This window comes from Mytilus galloprovincialis, chromosome 4 (assembly GCF_965363235.1).
Source record: "Mytilus galloprovincialis chromosome 4, xbMytGall1.hap1.1, whole genome shotgun sequence".
In the NCBI taxonomy this organism is placed as follows: Eukaryota; Metazoa; Mollusca; class Bivalvia; order Mytilida; family Mytilidae; genus Mytilus; species Mytilus galloprovincialis.
Genome location: NC_134841.1, coordinates 59904181 through 59922983, shown reverse-complemented (window position 1 = coordinate 59922983; position 18803 = coordinate 59904181). Strand labels below are relative to the sequence as shown.

Below are 18803 nucleotides of genomic sequence, written 5' to 3'. Positions count from 1 at the left end.
ACAGGTTTCATTTTAATGATGTTGTAAAACTGCTATAATTTTGGACCTACTCCTTAAAGTTTTTGAGTTTTTGACTTTTTTCTTATACTACTACTGTATATGCAATAGGTCAACTATATTTGGTCACTTTGGTGTATGGAAATATTTTATGATGTACATGTCAGTATCACAGGTTTTATTTGACCTTGACCTCATTTTTATGGCTCATTGCTCAGTGTATAGTTTTTGTGCTTTGGTCTATTATATATATTTGTTGCAAAGAAGGAATGTAAGCTGTACATGTCTGCCTGGCATGGTTCATCTGACCTTGACCTCATTTTCATGGTTCATTGGTCAATTTTCTCGTTTTTTAGAAACTATAGGTTGCAATTCTGTAAATATAGACAATGCAATTTGCCATAGGAACTTGGATCTTTGCAGCTAAAACTGTAACACTTTTACTAGGAAGTTTCTTGAAAAATAACATCCCAGAAAGGAAAGTGTATATGCACTTCTACAGACATGTGACAGAGTTGTCAAGCCACAACAGTTTGGGTCTCATAACTGGGGATTTTTTATCAATTTTTTTTGGCGTACCCAATGTTTTTTGTGTGTTGAAACTGCATATCTTCCTTTTTTTTGTAAAAAGAACTGATTCCATACCTGCAGACACCTGCCATTTTGACTTGATAATAATAGAAGATAAGGGGTTTTCAAATTTTTATTCATCATATAAATTTTAAGATTTGTAATAACAAGTTACAATAACAGAACAATATAAAATTTCAAACAATAGTCCCTATGTTGAATGTTTCTTATAATGTTTATACTAAAGCACTAAATCAATAAGTTATTTTACACAACAGTTAAAGCACACTTGTTTAAATGTCACAAGAGAACATGATTTTAAATAAACATATAAAGCACAGTTTTTACAAGAGCAAGAGCACTAATCATTGTTAAACATTAATTAGTTCAACCACAATTTAAGAAATTGACTGTTTGTATAAGGCACAAGCTGCTTTGCAGCTTTGACTAGTTCTAGTAGTACTATTTTATCAAAGGTCAAAATATAGCAGTGTGTGGCATATTTTCAACATCAATACGTCCTGAACATCTAAAATTTTAAACTAACACTAAAATTCTATCTTTACCTTCATTTTTGGACCTTATTCGGTGAAATATTTTTGATCAACAATATGAAAAGAAATTAAATTCCAAAAATTAATATATACTTACTTAAAAGATCTTAATCTTTTAGTGTGTTTTTTTTTCGTTTTCAAAAGAGAACTTACTCGTACTGCCGAGCCGGCTTCAGCTGGTTGAAATGGGCAACCAAAGTTTGAAATTTTGCCATTCACAGTTTCCATAGATCTGTTTTATTGAATTTTAAAATTTTTGTCTTTTCATTTCTTAATCTTGATTATTAGTATTTAAGAACCAAACAAAAATCTAGAATCTTTGCGGAATATAAATTTGAAACAGGAAAAACAAAGGTCATATACACTATTAATAATGTATCGTGTGTTTTCTTAAAATATTGTCGAGAGCTTTGATTACGAATACACTCACGATAAAATCTGAAGAGTTCCTAGTAATGTCATTTGACCTTTGCCCATTGGTGTTTGTTGGCAATTGATATTTCTTAAAAAACAGAATTTAAACAATTTTTCAAGATACTTTAGATGTCATAGTTTCCAAAGATAACATATAATCACATATATTTAATTCTTCCAGTAATTTACAAATACAAATCGTCATTAGTAAATAAAATAGAAACTAAGATGCCAGAATAAAACTTTCTACGACTATAAATAATATGCAGTAAATAATTGGAAGAAACATGACTTTAGAAACATTTGAAACATGACTTTGGAAACATTTGTCCACTTAAATATCTAACTCTGATGGAGGTTCATGGTTTTCTGCATTGTGGAGAGTTGTCATGGTAGCAATGTAGTAAAAATGATCATCACAATTTTCAAAAATAGGGCCATCACTCTCGGTGAATAAATACTGAAAGACATTGGTGTATCACAGGATAATTGAAAGACTGGTTTATTAAACCTTCTGTTTGCCTGTCTTGGTAGCTGCACAGGTGACACTAAAGTTTTGCCATGTACCCGATATTGAGTTTTTGGATATGTATCAGTTGGTGTTGCATCACTATCAGTTGATGAGTTATCTCCCTTTCTGTTATTTTGTTCATTTTCCATGATGCTCAATTGAGGATAATTTGTTGCATCAAGGCTTGTATCCAGGTCCAGTCTATTATCTACAAATATATAGACGTAAAGTACATATTGTATGCCTTAACAAGAAAATCTTCTAGTTTGCTATTGACCAAAATTCACATAGTAAAAGAAAATCTTTAAGACTGAAAGACTATAGCACATGATATAAACTATTTTTTTTGAAAAGGGAATTCTAGCAATCATATCTGCTTAAGAAAAGTTTACAATAACGAAAATATATTCAGTCTATAGATTATTCACTAAATATTTAAAAAAAAAAAGGTTGTTTACATAAAGGTTTTCATGTTTCCTGAAATTAATATCTTATAATTACAGTAAATACAAACTTTTATGACTATATGGAATGTCATAAAATAAGCTGATTCTATTCTCAACTTAAAGCAAGAGCTTGATATATTGTAGATATCTGTCTATTCTTGAAACAATAGCTTTCATAGAAGCATACACATTTTTCCCTGTTTTTACATTTAAAAGTAGATCATTTTAACTTATCATAGTTTATACATTTATAAGACCTTGGTGGTCATTTATACATGTATATGCCTTGGTGGCAATAGACCTAGGTGGTCATTTATATATGCCTTGGTGGCAATAAACCTAGGTGGTCATTTTTATATGCCTTGGTGGCAATAGACCTAGGTAGTCATTTCTATGATTTTTTACATTTGCCTGGATGGCAACAATGAATTAAAAATACTAGCCTTGGGGCGTCAAGACCTTGGTGGTCATTTATATTCGCCTTGGAGGCTTCTTGATAGAACTAGATGGTAATGTTTGACCTGGTGGCAAAATGTTTTGGGATTTAGACCTTTGGTAGTTATTTACAATATCAACCCAGGTGGTCAGATATTTGTTATGCCGTGCGCCGGTTAAACGCAGGGCAAAGTGCTATCGCTATATAAAATATATCTGGCCATTTTTGAAAACTGTAGTTGAAAAGAGAATAATAAAATTGTTTATAGGGTAAATAGTTTCTTTTGTTACTTTTGAGTGTTGTGGACTTTTCATTTATTATTACATCGTACATACTGATAGAAATGCTCTTTAAAGACTTTGTTAGAAAAGAATAGAATTATTGAGAAAGTGGAATAATTTAGTGTGACATGTCACTTGATATTCATGTTTTTTTATCGAAGTGATGTGTATTGAATTTTAAGGTGTCTTCGTCGAGATCCGCGTTCAGCGGTCTGTTTGATTGTACATATAATTGAATAGAATGTTTTTGTTTTCAGATGGTGTTACCTACAGCTTTGACAGGCTGACGAATGAAGGAGAAGTAATATGACATTGCACGATGATTCATGTCAATGAGTTCGAACAACCTTTTAAAAAGAAAAACAAATTGCAATTGAAGCAATGTTTTGATTTCTGAAAATAAGAAAATAATGAATGGGAAAAATATTGATACTACACTAAATTATGTATGTCTGTGTTGAGAAAGTCACTAAAAAAAAATCTGTGATGGAAGCAGCTTTATGTTCAAATGAACATATTTAAAAGTAATGCTAATAATTTTTCCGTAATTTCATGATGTTTTCTGTTGGATGTGTATTTAATTTCATTGATGTGTTGAAATATGTCACAAAAATCTTTTTGTCAAGGGAGATTAAATAATGCATGGTTGCAATATTTTTGTTTTGTTTTATTTTATCTAATGAATATAATGTTGAATGATTTTGTATTTGTATACTTAAATTTTATGTATGGCTAAATTTTTTAATTTAAATTTCTTTGTCTACAGTTCGAGGGACACTGATTCCCTAGTGGTTTTCCACGTGGATTGTAGGCAAAGGGATTTTTCCTTTTCAAAGTGTGACTAATGCTGTCTTTAATACAAATAAACAAGTTGTTATTTGCTAATATATTTTCAGCAGACATGTGAAGAATCGAGTGGAAATACAATTGTCAATGTTCCTGATTATGAAGTAAAGAGTGTGTTTGTTTCAACAACAGTAAAGAAAGAGACAAGCCAGCATAGTTTACACTTGGAGGTTAAGTCCTTTTGCTTACAAGTTTTCCACATGCTGAAGATGTTATTAAAATAATGACAATGTTCATCTTGATATGAGTTCATTGCCTTAACTCAACTTTTAAAAGTCCGTATGTGGTCAAATTCATGAGAATTAATTGAATTATGAACATTTATAAAGAACTGTGTACATGTATCTTTAAATGTTTAGAAGTGTTTTAAAGTAATTTTAAAAGGAATAATATTTAATAAAAGTGTTGAATTTGTTTTGAGTATTGGGAATACTATTCCTTAAGGGAAAGCCTTGCTAGTGGTGTATTTTGAGATTGGCCTGCAAATATGCTGTATGGACTATAGGGTTTTCTATGCCCATAACTTAACATGAACTGGATGCAAGATTATATCAATCACTGAGGATATGTGTATAACCTCATTGGTTGATATCTTTGGCGGAAGTACATGTGATACATCCTCATTCTTTCAATATCCAAGTGGTGGTTGGTTTAAGGGCTATGTTTGGTCAGGCAATACATATTGCCTGTTATTGCCTGTTTGGGATGATGAGGTTCTTGATAAGTTCCCCCCTCTCCCACCCATAAGTACCAAAATGTGGATTTGTTTTTATATTCATATTTTAATACATTGCTTTGGTATTACATGTATGCATTTTGGGTTGATGAGCACGAGACAACATTAGAAAAACATAAGCATTACCATGGGATCATGTTGACAAAACAAACCTTTGCTTTATCGATTTTCAAGGGAAAGGTCAATTAGGGCAAGTGCTGTATCGGTATGTTTGTGTTTGCTTTTTCATTACAATGGTAAAAATAAGATTATATATCTTGGAAGACAATAATGTTGATTATAATGCTTCATTTTATGAGCTCCAGAGTAGTTTTATAACTGAAAAACAACTGTGCACTATGTCCAGTGAGCTCTTCTGCATTGCATTGTGCATAGTAGTCCACATTTTGGTTTCTGAAACGTTAAGATATTATTTTGTATTCGGTTATTTCCTCTAGAGTTTTCTATGCCCATAACTTAACATGAACTGGATGCAAGATTATATCAATCACTGAGGATATGTGTAATTCCACATACAATTTACATGTATTTTCTTCTAAGTATATAATACTGTATATCATTTGCAAGTCATCCATTACTAAAATTATAAAACATATACATTTGTGTACAGAAACTAACTTTGAACCTTGTTTTTAATCAAACCATAATCCATTCTAATGCAACAACATTGTAACATTCATTTTGATTGGATAACTTCAACAATTTTCATGGTGTGAATTGGCCCTTTGAAAAATTACGCACAAGCGCAGACGACGTATGACAGATTTAAAATGTATGATTTAACATTATTTTCTGTCAGTTTCATCAGAATGGAGATAACAATATTGTATTTTAAGCTCTGACAGCATCAACTGGTGTTTTGATGGTCGCAAATACCCGTTTACTGGCTTCACTAAAGCGTCACCATTAAACTCAATTTGAAACCATCAAATCACTAATTGATGCTGTTGCAGCTTAAACATACAATACAGTTATCTCCTAATTGATGATACTGTAGATTCATTATTATTCCTAGGTAGTGGAATACTAATTTTCAGAGATTTCCTGGATATAGGTGAACAATAATTTAAATATTCAATGAAATAAAATTTCAATAGGCTTATAAGCAAACTTCTGCAAAATCTCTATATCAGAAAACCAAGAAAATAGTTTTTCTTCAAACCACAAAAATTGGTACACATGAAAATAAATAAACCCACAGTACCCCCACTCATAATTTAAAGTTTGGTATGGGCAAACAGACAAACAAGATGGATGGCATATAGTCCCACTTTTGGTATATAAAAAATACTAATAAATCACTGGATCCCCTTTAATGACAATCACTGAATTGTGCCAATTTATTAGAATTATAAATGACAAACTGGATTCTCTCTGATGTTAACCTGTCGGCTGTTCTGCTCCTGATAAGGTTGTAATATAACGTATGTGTGTTTCCTCAGTCAACAAATGTACAACACAATGTAATGTAAATTAATATGTTTTTCTGTATACCTTTAATTGTTCAACTACAGTGATACCAAAATAATATGATATATATATACTACAACAAAAGACTCTCAGTGGCAATATTGTCATAGCTCAAATAGGTTTAATAGCAACTTTAGTAATAGCTTGATATTATAAACTTTAGAGCTAACAAAATGCAAGATGGAAAGAAAATGTTGAGGTTATGAATGTTTCATGATAGTTTGTAATGACATGCTTTACAAGTATTTTCCCCCCTAATTTCTATTGGCTTTTAAAATAAACTGGTAGATGGATTTTAATAAACTGGTAGATGAAGAGTAAAGATACTCACCAAGGAACCAGTCAACTTCCTTGCCTCACTATTTGTAGTTTCACACAAGTCAAAACATAAAATGTTATTTGCATACAAGTGAAGAATGTTATTCATCAACTACAAAATAAATATTAATCCATACATGTTTTATAGCAAAAGTATTTGATGGAGATTTAAAAAAAAAAGAGAAGAAAAATGATTGTTAAAAGTATTTAGTCAACCTATTTTAGGACAACAATTTGCTATCAATAAATATTATAATTGAAAATTGAAAATAAATAACTAGCGAAGTTCATATCATTTAAGATAAAAAAAATCTTCATCAAATACCAAACATTTATCTTTTAATATATCTTCTTTTGTGTTTTAAGACACCATTTATGTTTTGTGCAGGGAAAGGTTTATTTTATGAACCAACAAATATTCATACTCAAAGTCATTTTTTTGTTGTTGTTATACAGGAATAAGACCTTCTTTTTTTTCTAACTCATTGCTGTATTTATTTACCCCTCTCCCCAACATTTTACATTTTGTACTATTGAAACTGACCTTTTATTCACTTTCCTTCTGGAATAATTATCTTTTTACTAGAAATTTTGAACCAAATCATTTTTAATTTTAAAGAAAATTTGACCATCCTTCCCTCCCTATCCCCAAACAAAAAAAAAAGATGAATGGTTGGCACCTAAACTATTCATACATACAGTTAACTCTCGTTGTCTCGAACTCGGTTGACTCGAAATTTCGGATGAGTCGAAGTTTTCACGTGGTCCCGAACTTTATTCCATACAAAAGTATGTAATTCGACTCCTGATGAGTCGAAATTGGATGAGTCGAAATTTCGGTTGAGTCGAACTAAATTTACGGTCCCAAGGTTAACAAAAGCCTTCAAAATTCATTTTTTATCTCAAACTAATACACATTTGTCAAAACATGACCTCCGGGATTTAAATGGATTGAAGAGTTAATCTGACAATACACGTGTAATTAAATTTCCGGTCACTGACCACTGTATTGATTTATGACATGTTATTTCCATGAGTGTTTACCTAAGATTATCTTTTATAGAATTTTTATAAATAATTAGTGCTACATTGTTAATGTTTATGAAAAAGTATTTCAAATGTTTACAAAACAATTTATTTGTGATTAAAGCTAATGAGCTTGGGTGTGTATAAAGTGAGGATTATGGCTTCAGTTGATGATTACCTAAAAACTACTCTAACGGCGTCTTTAATCTTGTTTTTTTTCTTTTGAAAAGAAAGAGTGAGATAAAACAAAATGAATAGAAATCAAAATTTTCTTAAATCTCTTGTATCCGAGAATAAACAATTTTGTCAGCTATAACCGACCTGAATAACGGAACTATCTATTGGAAATTACTCTCTTGGAAAGGCCATAGAATTTTTTTTTAATTGAAACAATTGAACAAGTAAAAATAATGTCATTATAATAATTAAAGACTGTGACATACAAATACATCGATCTGATACTAGAATATCGACCCCTTGCCATATTCACCCGGATTTATTTTAGCTTTACCAAGCTAAGCAAGAGTTGTGTCCCTTAGATTGTCGAACTTCCGGTGTTCGTTTGAGTCGAACTTCGTGTATCTCGAAATATTTCTCTGGTCCGGCTGACTTCGACATAACGAGAGTCAACTGTATCTATATGTATCACTGTACCTTCATTTTTGTTTCATGTAATTTCCACACACTCTGCACAAATGACTGACATAATGTTTGACTGAATTCCACTAGTCTTTGTAAAATGACAAATATATCCAGAACTGAACACAGGTAGTACACTGTACAGCTGTTTTCTTCACCTTTGAACTTGCATTGCTACAGAGGAGATTGACCTTACAGCCAGTTATGCTTTAAGTTTATGGGCAATTGGCTTAATAAGTTTTGGACTGGCAGTTTTTATGTTCCCAACATTTTCACTTTGATCTGAATCTGAATATGGTACAGTTTTAATAGGTCGTGGTTCCTCATGTACGACATTTTTTTATCACAGTTTTGACAGGATCTTGGTAAAGACTAGGTTGGTCATCAGTTTGAGCAATTTCAGACAATGGAGGGAAGCTGAATTCATCTGAATGATCCGAATGATCTGAATCTGTATGATCCATTTCAACATCATCTTCATTGATGTCATTTTCAACGTCATCTGCTTTCTCTCTCTTTTCATCATTGTGTATTTTTATCATTTACATCACTTTCATTGTCATTAATTTTAACCTCATCTATTCCATAATCCTTTTCGACACATCCTATTTTTGTAACATCATCTATTTTGACGGTTGTTTCAAAGTTGTCTATTTTATTTTCATGTTCAACACTCTCTATCTACCATCACGAGTCTTTTGAAATCATTTTCAAAATTGTCTGTTTTGACATACTGTTCAACACTCGCAACTGTTTTATCAGTAACTGCTTTATCACCATTTTCCATACTGCTTGATCTGTCAAGAATTTCAATATCATGTCCTTTTTTAATTTGTTTAATATCTTTCTCTCTCTTTTATCTTTTTATCCAATATAATAGTAATTTCTTTTTCTTCACTGTCATGTTCCCGTCTAAAATCCTCCATAGGAGATATCTCATACATTATCTTTTCAGCCAAAGTTCTACTTCTCTCTTCATTCTCATCAGACTGTCTATTCTGATTGGTGTCAATTTGACGTGAAAGACTGAGCACTTTTCAAGGAACGTTCAGATAATGATCGTAACTTTTACTGAGGTTATCTGGAAGTGAACTACATGACCTAAGTGAACTAAATGTCACAGCCTCTGCTTCTTCTATCAAATGACCTTCAGTGTCCTCTGTTCCGTCAAGTGATCTTGTCTCTGGGTTAGATCTATGATTGAAAGAGCTGGTTGTCTTTATTGATTCAGAAGTTTTTGGTTTGAAAGCTGAGGTTTGTACATTTGATTGGGATAGTCGTCACCAGGATGGCTCCACTGAAGTAAAACATATAACACAGGTAACATAGAACACTTATATTTGAGGAAAAAGAAATATGTATGAGTATTAAACATCTATAACTTTTATCTAAAATTGTAGGTCATACAATTAATGTTAATTTTTTTTCAAATTGTGTCTTTCTAAAATAAAAAGCAAATAAAAAAACAATTTTCGTAGATCTTTTTAAATCTATCGTTCTTGATAAAACGTCTGCGAACACGAAGGCAGTAGCAGTCATATGTCATTTTGCTTGTTTACCTTGTCTACTGATTGCGTAAAAAAAGAATCAGAACCAATTTTAATTACGCAAAATGCACATGCTATATTAGGTCAGGTGATAACCGTCCGTCTCTACCTTAATGATGATAAGGATCCTACCTTCTCTGGAGGACTGAACTGTCTATATGTATGAGTCGGCACTTGCTGAGAATGAGAATTTGGTCCATTACCATTTGTAAGAGTATTTAGGGAACCAGTGGAGCTTGTACGAGATCCAAGACTTGCATTGCCTTTTTCTCCATTTGGCTTCAAAAGTTTCAAGCTTCCTTCTTGCTTGCTGTAACTGTCTTGTCAAATCCTTAAAGTAAAAGATGCAATGTTTAATGAATAGAATAAAGTTAAGGCAAAATGCATTCATCTTTTTCATTCAGTATGAATTCCACAGTATCTCAGCTGTGGTGCACCTGGTAATCTGTTAAAAAATCATTTCAGTAAATAATATAAGGGGAAAAAATATATGAAGTATATTGTATAAAATAAAGACATCTCTTACAGTAACAGGGGCGGATGCAGGAATTTTCGAAAGGGGGGGTGCTAACCCAGGGCAAAGGGGAGTGCAGGGGGGGTGAAAAAAATATGTCCCGATACAAATGCATTGATCGGCAAAAATAAAGGGGGGGTGCGCACCCCCGGAACCCCCCCCCCCCTGGATCCGCCACTGAGTAAAGCTTGGTTTATACATAGCTCTTACTGTAAATCATGGTATATACTGGTTTGGTTGATTCTTAATGATAATCTGACAAGATTTTTATTATCATAGACGTCTCAATGTGCACTAGATAGCATTTCAAAGGCAACAGAATTGAGTTTATGTATTCACTTCAAGAATTCAACACTATTCCTTACATGTTGGTCTGTTTTAAACAAATTACAAAAAAGACAAATGTGAAGGATCACTACCTTCATGCTGTTCACATGCTTTCTCTTTAAGGTTTTAATCTCATCTCTTTCATCATCAATTCTTGTTGACAGTTCATCAAATGAAACAAACAAGTGAAACTGCGAGCTACTGCTCACTGATGATACCCCCGCCGCAAGTGGATAATATTAATAGTGTAAAAATATGCAAGTGTTAGGTAAACAGGAGGTTGTTGAGTGATGAACCTGAAAACGCATCACACGGTATAGCTGACTTATATAAACCCTGAAACCAATTTTCAGAAATCCTTGTATTGTGGTTTCTGAGAAAAATGTGACAAAAATTTTCAACTTGGCTATCATGTGTAAAATCATACAAGTGTTCGGTCAACAGGAAGTTGTCGAGTGATAAATCTGAAAATGCATCACACGGTATAGCTGACTTATATAAGAGGTAAAACAGTATTACCCCCCCCCCCCCTTTTCCAAAGCGGGGGTATAATAATGATACATATTTAGTCACAAACATCTACATCAAGACATACAAGAAGATTATAAAGACAAACATCAGTATTACAAATTGAACATATACAGCTGAGGAGAAAATTGAGACTGACTGACCTAAAGGGGGGCTCCAGTCATGCTTCAGTGATACCCTATCAGTATTACAAATTGAACATTTACAGCTGAGGAGAAAATTGAGACTGACTGACCTAAAGGGGGGCTCCAGTCATGCTTCAGTGATTCCCTATCAGTATTACAAATTGAACGTGTACAGCTGAGGAGTAAATTGAGAGGGGAGGTTGGAACTTTATTTGCCAAGTCATACAATTGTTAAAAGTCTTTACCGACTTCACCCTCCCCTTACAGAAAACACTTTCAGAATATGATGTTGAATCATCCCTGTCCCTCTTATCTACATTAATTTTGAACTTTAAATTTCCCTTAATCAGAATGTTGTTTTACTTTAATAGACATGCATCAAAGTTATCATCAAAAGAAGCACAAAATTGTGCTTTCCAATTATCCCCCTTCAATGATTAAAACTGAAAAAGGTTAAAATTGATTTTTACTTAATGTGAAGATAACAGTTTAAAGTTTCTGTTCAAGTAATCTATAAGTTGTTTAATACTTATCACAAAATAAACACACATACAGAGTTTGTTGGGTAAAACTTTCTTTGTTTTAAATAACAATGAAAATCATAAAATGTGTGGAAATTATTTAATCATAATATTTTCCTTTTCTTGAGCCTATATGGCCATTAGATTTTACAGAATCAACAAATAGATGTAGAATTTGATTGGTATAAAATTTCATGGTCTTTATAAACAAAGATAATCATGATATTTTGCAATATATACATGAAAATTTTCTTGCATAAATATTTATAAATTTCCTTTTCTTGAGACTATATATATAAATGACCATCGAAATATGAAATAAAAAAGGGATGAATTAGTACCAGTTTCTATAATAAAATAGCAAAACGGAGCAAACTAAATCAACTAAAATCAAAAATACAATGTTCTGAGAATATTTTTCATTTTACCTTTCTTAGACTTTTCATTGAATTTGTCAGCTGTTTGATTTCTTGTTGACTTTTAGTTGTAATATCTGATAATCTGTGAGACTGAAATAGAAACAACTCTTTGAAAGCTAAGACTAATAAATGATTGACTGTTGACTCAACAATGAATGGCAAACATTTCATGCATAAGGCAACCATCATATAAAACTTGTTCAAATGAGAAGGGATGCAATTGGTAGGGTCTGCAGATTTAACATTTTTAAGCATAATATATTACAAATAGCATTAATTTTTCCACCTCAATGAAAGTGTGGCTTAATATAAACACAACCCAGCAAACATAGGAAGAGTGAGCGCTCATATTATCTATTACTGGTGACGTTTTGGGAAGCTTGTGGATTGATGTTTGTCGATTAGCCATCAGAACTTACGACAAAGCTCAATTTTATATAAATATTAAATCTCATGCTGAATAAGTTAAAGTGAATCCTTTGTTAATAGTTATTTTGCTATTTAAGGGGGCTTGCGGGTATAAATCAATATTTTTTTTTAATATAGGATTTCGCTATATTTTTCTATAAATGAACTTTATCATATACTTAATAGATAAATGAAAGGGAAATAAAAAAGATGGAGTCACTGTTCATTTAAGCTCACAATCTGCTTCTGAAAGTAGCATAAATTTTTGTTAATGTCCTTTTTTTCTGTTGAACTAACAGGAGAAATAGAGGTAATATCGAAATAAAAAAAGAAATAAATTACAGAAATCTCTTAAAACTTATAATTATTTAGTTTATGTACAGCTTATTTGAAAACAATAATAAACAAGAATGTGTCCTCAGTACATGAATGCCCCACTCGCACTATCATTTTCTATGTTCAGTGGACCGTGAAATTGGGGTAAAATCTCTAATTTGGCATTAAAATTAAAAAGATCATATCATAGGGAACATGTGTACCAAGTTTGAAGTTGATTGGACTTCAACTTCATCAAAAACTACCTCGACCAAAAACTTTAACCTGAAGCGGGACAGACGGATGGACGAACGAACAGACGAACGAACGGACGCACAGTCCAGAAAACATAATGCCCCTCTACTATCGTAGGTGGGGCATAAAAATATAGGTCACCGATGAGTTAAAAAGATATTTCAATCTTATTGACAAAAGGGAGAGAATTTGGAGCTGTTTCAATGATATCAACATTTTTAAAGTCATCTGGGGCCCAACCGAATCGATATTTTTGATTGATTTTTGTACCAGATCATAAAGCATAAAGTGTAATAAATAAAATGTGTAATGAAAAAACAAATCTTTAATTTTTTGCTGAAATTTTTGTACCCGCAAGCCTCTTAACTCCTCTATTACTTCAAAAATAGATGTGCTGGATTACATTGACTTCTTTTTTACATTACAATCCACAATGCCACAATGTGACATTGTGGATTCGTAAATTTTTCGTGGCTATCAATTTTCACTGTTAAGGTAAAATTATATTTTCATCAGTATATCATTTCTTGGTATTACAACAGTCTGTATATCCTCATATAAAAACATTGTACTTTGTTAAACATATAAACTTGTGGTTTTGTGTGCTAACCAAATTCCAATAAAATTGCTATCCCACTAATATTATATCTGCAATGAAGTAATTTAGTTATCAATAATTTCTGAATTTTTTTGAACAGATAATCTTAGTCACCTACCAGTTCATCCAAGTTGCTTTCTTTGGACTGGAGACCCATCTTTTGACTTTGTACTTCAACTGATAAAGCCATCATCTATCAAATAAAACGATATCTAGTTACCATAGTGTCATAAATTATGCTGAGGAACAAATTTATAGAACCTTGCAAATAGCAAAATGTGGCAGTTGAATCTAAAACAGGATTGACTCTGACAAATATGTGTTAAACTAAAAGTAAAACATGACATTGGGGTTAATAATTATGTGAATTAGCTCAAACCACTATTTCTTCAACACATTAATTTGGATCAAGTTTATCTGCATTATCTCAAGTGTGACTGCAAAGATATATAGTTTCTAGTAGCACTGCATGATTTTCTAACATTATGCAGGCAAACATATTCCTTCTTTTCGAATGATCTGCAAAAAGATGTGTTCTTTCTATGTGACGTCATCAGACATGGTCAGCTTTTTTCATGCCATCACAATAGGAAATTGTGAGGAAAGCAAGAAAAATCTACGTCATAATCGGATTTTAACCAATGAAGTACTGAGATCAAATGAACCACACATTGATTAATTTTTTTTTATACAATAGGTGCAGAAAGGGATAAATTGACGAAGAATTAGAGAAACAGTGTACGTCACAGGGCCATAACTAGGGTTCGAATTCCTGGGGTTTTTTTTCTCAGTAAAATGGCTAAAAATTACCTGTTTTCCTTCAATTTACTTACTAACGGATTTCCGATATCATAAAAGATTCACAATACAAAGGGATCTTCCTCTGCTTAATTAAGTCTCTAAATAAACGTGCATAGTTAAGTTTCATATGTGTTCTCGTAGGAATACTGAATAACAGACGGACGGCCACACGAAAACACTAGAGGCTCTCAACAGCCAGTGTCGCTCACCTTGGTCTATGTGCATATTAAACAATGGACACAGATAAATTCATGACAAAATTGTGTTTTGGTGATCATGATGTGTTTGTAGATCTTACTTTACTGAACATTCTTGTTGCTACAATTATCTCTATCTATAATGAAGTTGGCCCAGTAATTAAAGTGGAAAATATTTTCTAAAAATTTACAATTATTTACAAAAATTTATGAAAATTAATTGTTAAACAAGAATGTGTCCAAAGTACACGGATGCCCCACTCGCACTATCCTTTTCCATGTTCCATGGACCGTGAAATTGGGTAATAATCTAATTTGGTATTAAAATTAGAAAGATTATACTATAGGGAACATATGTACTAAGTTTCAAGTTGATTGGACTTCAATTTTATCAAAAACTACCTTGACCAAAAACTTTAACCTGAACGGACGGACGCACGAACAGAGCCACAGACCAGAAAACATAATGCCCCTCTACTATCGTAGGTGTGGCATAAAAATAACTATAAAGGGCAATAACTCCTTAAGGGGTAAACTAAAAACTTTGGTCATGTCAACTTATTTGTAGATCTTTCATTGCTGTTTACAGTTTATCTCTATCTATAATAATATTCAAGATAATAACCAAAAACTGCAAAATGTCCTTAAAATTACTAATTCTGGGGCAGCAACCCAACAACAGGTTGTCTGTTTTGTCTGAAATTTTTAGAGCATTTAGAAATTGACCTGATAAACAAACTAACTTGGTCAGATTTGCTCTAAATGCTTTGGTTTCAGAGATACAAGCCAAAATCTACATTTCACCCCTATGTACTATTTTTAGCCATGGCACCAATCTTGGTTGGTTCGCAGGGTCACGCCACATAATTTTAAAACTAGATACCTGCATGATGATTGTAGCCAAGTTTGGTTTAATTTGGCCCAGTAGTTTCAGAGGAGAAGATTTTTTAAAAGAATACTAAAATTTTAGAAAAAATGGTTAAAAATTGTCTATAAAAGGGCAATAACTCCTTAATGGGTCAACTGACAATTTTGGTCATGTTGACTTATTTGTAGATCTTACTTTGCTACACATTATTGCACTTTACAGTTTATCTCTATCTATAATAATATTCAAGATAATAACAAAAAACGGCAAAATTTCCTTAAAATTACTAATTCAAGGGCAGCAACCCAACAATGAATTGTCCGACTTGTCTGAAAATTTCAGGGCAGATAGATCTTGACCTAATAGACAATTTTAACACATGTCAGATTTGATCTAAATGCTTTGGTTTCAGAGATACAAGCCAAAATCTACACTTCGCCCCTATGTACTATTTTTAGCCATGGCGGCCATCTTGGTTGGTTTGCAGGGTCACGCCACATAATTTTAAAACTATATACCCAAATGATGATTATGGCCAATTTTGGTTAAATTTGGTCCAGTAGTTTCAGAGGAGAAGATTTTTGTAAAAGTTTACAGACGACAGACGCCAAGTGATGAGAAAAGCTCACTTGACCTTTCAGGTCAGGTGAGCTAAAAAATTAAACCAAATACTGAAACAGTTCACTACTATCAATAAAAAAAAATCTGGAAAATGACAGATATATCACTTATCATGATAACAATCTTAAAACTGTAAACTTGTGTTGTTTATAATATAAATTCAAGTTCTTCGTGTACATATATATTGTCAATATTTCCATTTCATTACTTCAAAAACAAATTTGGTGTAAAAAATTCAGGGGAGGCAGTTGCCTCCCCTGCCTCATAGATAGTTACAGCCCTGCATCAAGTTAAATCTTATAATAACCAACTACATTTTCTATTGTTCTTACCTTATCATTCAGAGCAGAGTTTTCTGATTGAAGTTCAGCATTTTTAGTGGCAAGTTTCTCCGTTAATTCTAATTTCTCAGATTCTCTCCTTTGACACCCTTCCATTTCTATGCTTAAATCTTTATTGCTAATTTTGAGTTTTGCATCCAATGAAGCTATTGTATTTTGTGCTCTGAATAAAAAGAGAAATTTTGTTTAATATCATCTACAAAAGATTTTCTGGTTTCCAAAATAAAGAGAATTATTTATTGCCTAAAAAATATTGTCTTGTTTAAAAACAAAACCTGGAAAACCTTTAAATTTTCTCAGTATATAAATTAAGTTTTGTGGAAATTGTATGACTGGCATTGTACCTTAGAGACACCTTTTAAATATTTTTCCTGGTTATTTTTTATGATGTGATAATAGGTGCAGATCTACATTTAAAATGAGTGCATCAAAAGAAGCACCTGGTAGAAACTTAACTGATCTTTTCCCTACATTTACCCAAAGTAACCATATTTTGGTGTCATTTTGGTCTCTTGGGGACAGTTGTCTCATTGGCAATCATACCACATCTTCTTTTTTATATATTATATATACCTTTTGAAATCTGATTGTAATTCATGTGTTCAGTTTTATCTTGAACTGTTTTATTTTCAATTTTCTGTTTCTGTAACATATGTTTATAAATTTATTCAAAGTTTCTTCATCTGTTTTGTGTTCCTCTTTCAAGCAAATGGTTTTATTTTGGTATGTATGAAGTTCTGAAAGTGTCTCACGATGTTTCATTCTTAACTGTTCAAGTTCCTTCATGGCTGTTGTATATGGAAGCAAGTAATTTTGAACCCTGTCATTTCGTACCCGAATCTGCCATTTTGTACCAAACATTTACCATTTCATACCCACGATAATATCCATTTCATACCCAATGGGCCAAATGCATCTACCATTTCGTACCTCATGGACTTAATACATGTAAGCTATTTTTGTATAGTTTTTCATGATTTTAATGGGTTTTTTTATAAAATAAAACATGTTAAATAAAATTGTGCATCTAGACGTAACAATTTTATAAAGACCGATGAATAGTTTGATTAAGCAGCATTTGGAAACTTCAATAGTTATAATTACAATTTGTTTGTTTGCAGGATTTGTTCCAACCTTGTTGTTCTTGAAACAATATTTACTTGTATACTTGTAAGTTTTCTGATGTATAAGTGCCATTGAGGATGAGTTCTAGAGGTTCTTTCTACCAGACAAAGCAGACTAGTAGCATTTCGTTAATTTGATTGTTGGGACAGACAAGACCAACCACTTGTATACAGATAAACAGAATTACCATATAAGCTTATGTTGTCAACACTATCAGAGAAGAGTTCCCATAGTCGAATGTGGTACAAGAAGGCTTCCAATAATGTACAAGTGATATGTCTGACTCAAACAGTTAGTAAACGGACTTAACAGTGACCTATAGACATAGACCGCTAATTGTTCTTGATTTTTGAAACTGCATGCACATATACGTTTTTGAGAGAGATTATTTATCTTGTGTCTGATGAAAACTAAATGCCTGCATGGTTATATCTTGCCATACGTTCGTGTTGGTTTGGTGAGTGTTCTCTCAAAATAGTAATTCAAAAATTGTTTTAGTGAGATGTAGATTTACACCAATACCGAATTTCGTCTATATATTTCACAAGTATATACCACGGAGAAGCTCTGAAGGTATTTTAACTACTTTCATTTTGTTTGGGTGTTAAACATCGATGTTTGCAGCAATATTTAATGAATAAAATGATGATGGTAGAAACAAATATGAGCGTCATATGGCAAATATTACATGATCTCAGACCATGAGTTGTCAATCTGTATTCCAATACAACCATATTGAGTTGCTAGTAATTTACAGGGTTCTTATGTCGTTTGACTCCGACACACATCTTTTACTTTAAGATGTATGAAAGGTTCTCTCTCTCTCTATATATATGATATGTAACAATAATCAAACTGTATGAAGATTTTTTTAAACAGTTTACACAATCATTAATAAAGAATCACAGCAACACTTTGATATAACAAATGGAAAACTTAATTATTTTTAAGTTATAACCATGCTATGCAGACAGCAAGTAAGTGCACGTGAACATCAATTAGGAACACGATGTGTGATTTTGTATAACTAAAATTATCAAAGCGAGCAA

The 18803-nt window shown here is 32.2% G+C and overlaps 1 protein-coding gene across 1 annotated transcript in view; it reads right to left on the bottom strand.

Moving 5' to 3' along the window:
- Window positions 1-1685: 1685 nt before the first annotated feature.
- The window catches only part of LOC143072575 (uncharacterized), a 52570-nt gene continuing 35452 nt past the window's right edge, over window positions 1686-18803 (bottom strand). The window contains exons 5-11 of the mRNA XM_076247584.1: window positions 16621-16792; window positions 13920-13994; window positions 12235-12315; window positions 9924-10122; window positions 8260-9541; window positions 6593-6691; window positions 1686-2254 (exon numbers count right to left, since the gene is read on the bottom strand). Coding sequence (XP_076103699.1) covers window positions 9991-10122; window positions 12235-12315; window positions 13920-13994; window positions 16621-16792 — 460 coding nt within the window. The 3' untranslated portion in view covers window positions 1686-2254; window positions 6593-6691; window positions 8260-9541; window positions 9924-9990. The remainder of the gene's footprint in view (window positions 2255-6592; window positions 6692-8259; window positions 9542-9923; window positions 10123-12234; window positions 12316-13919; window positions 13995-16620; window positions 16793-18803) is intronic.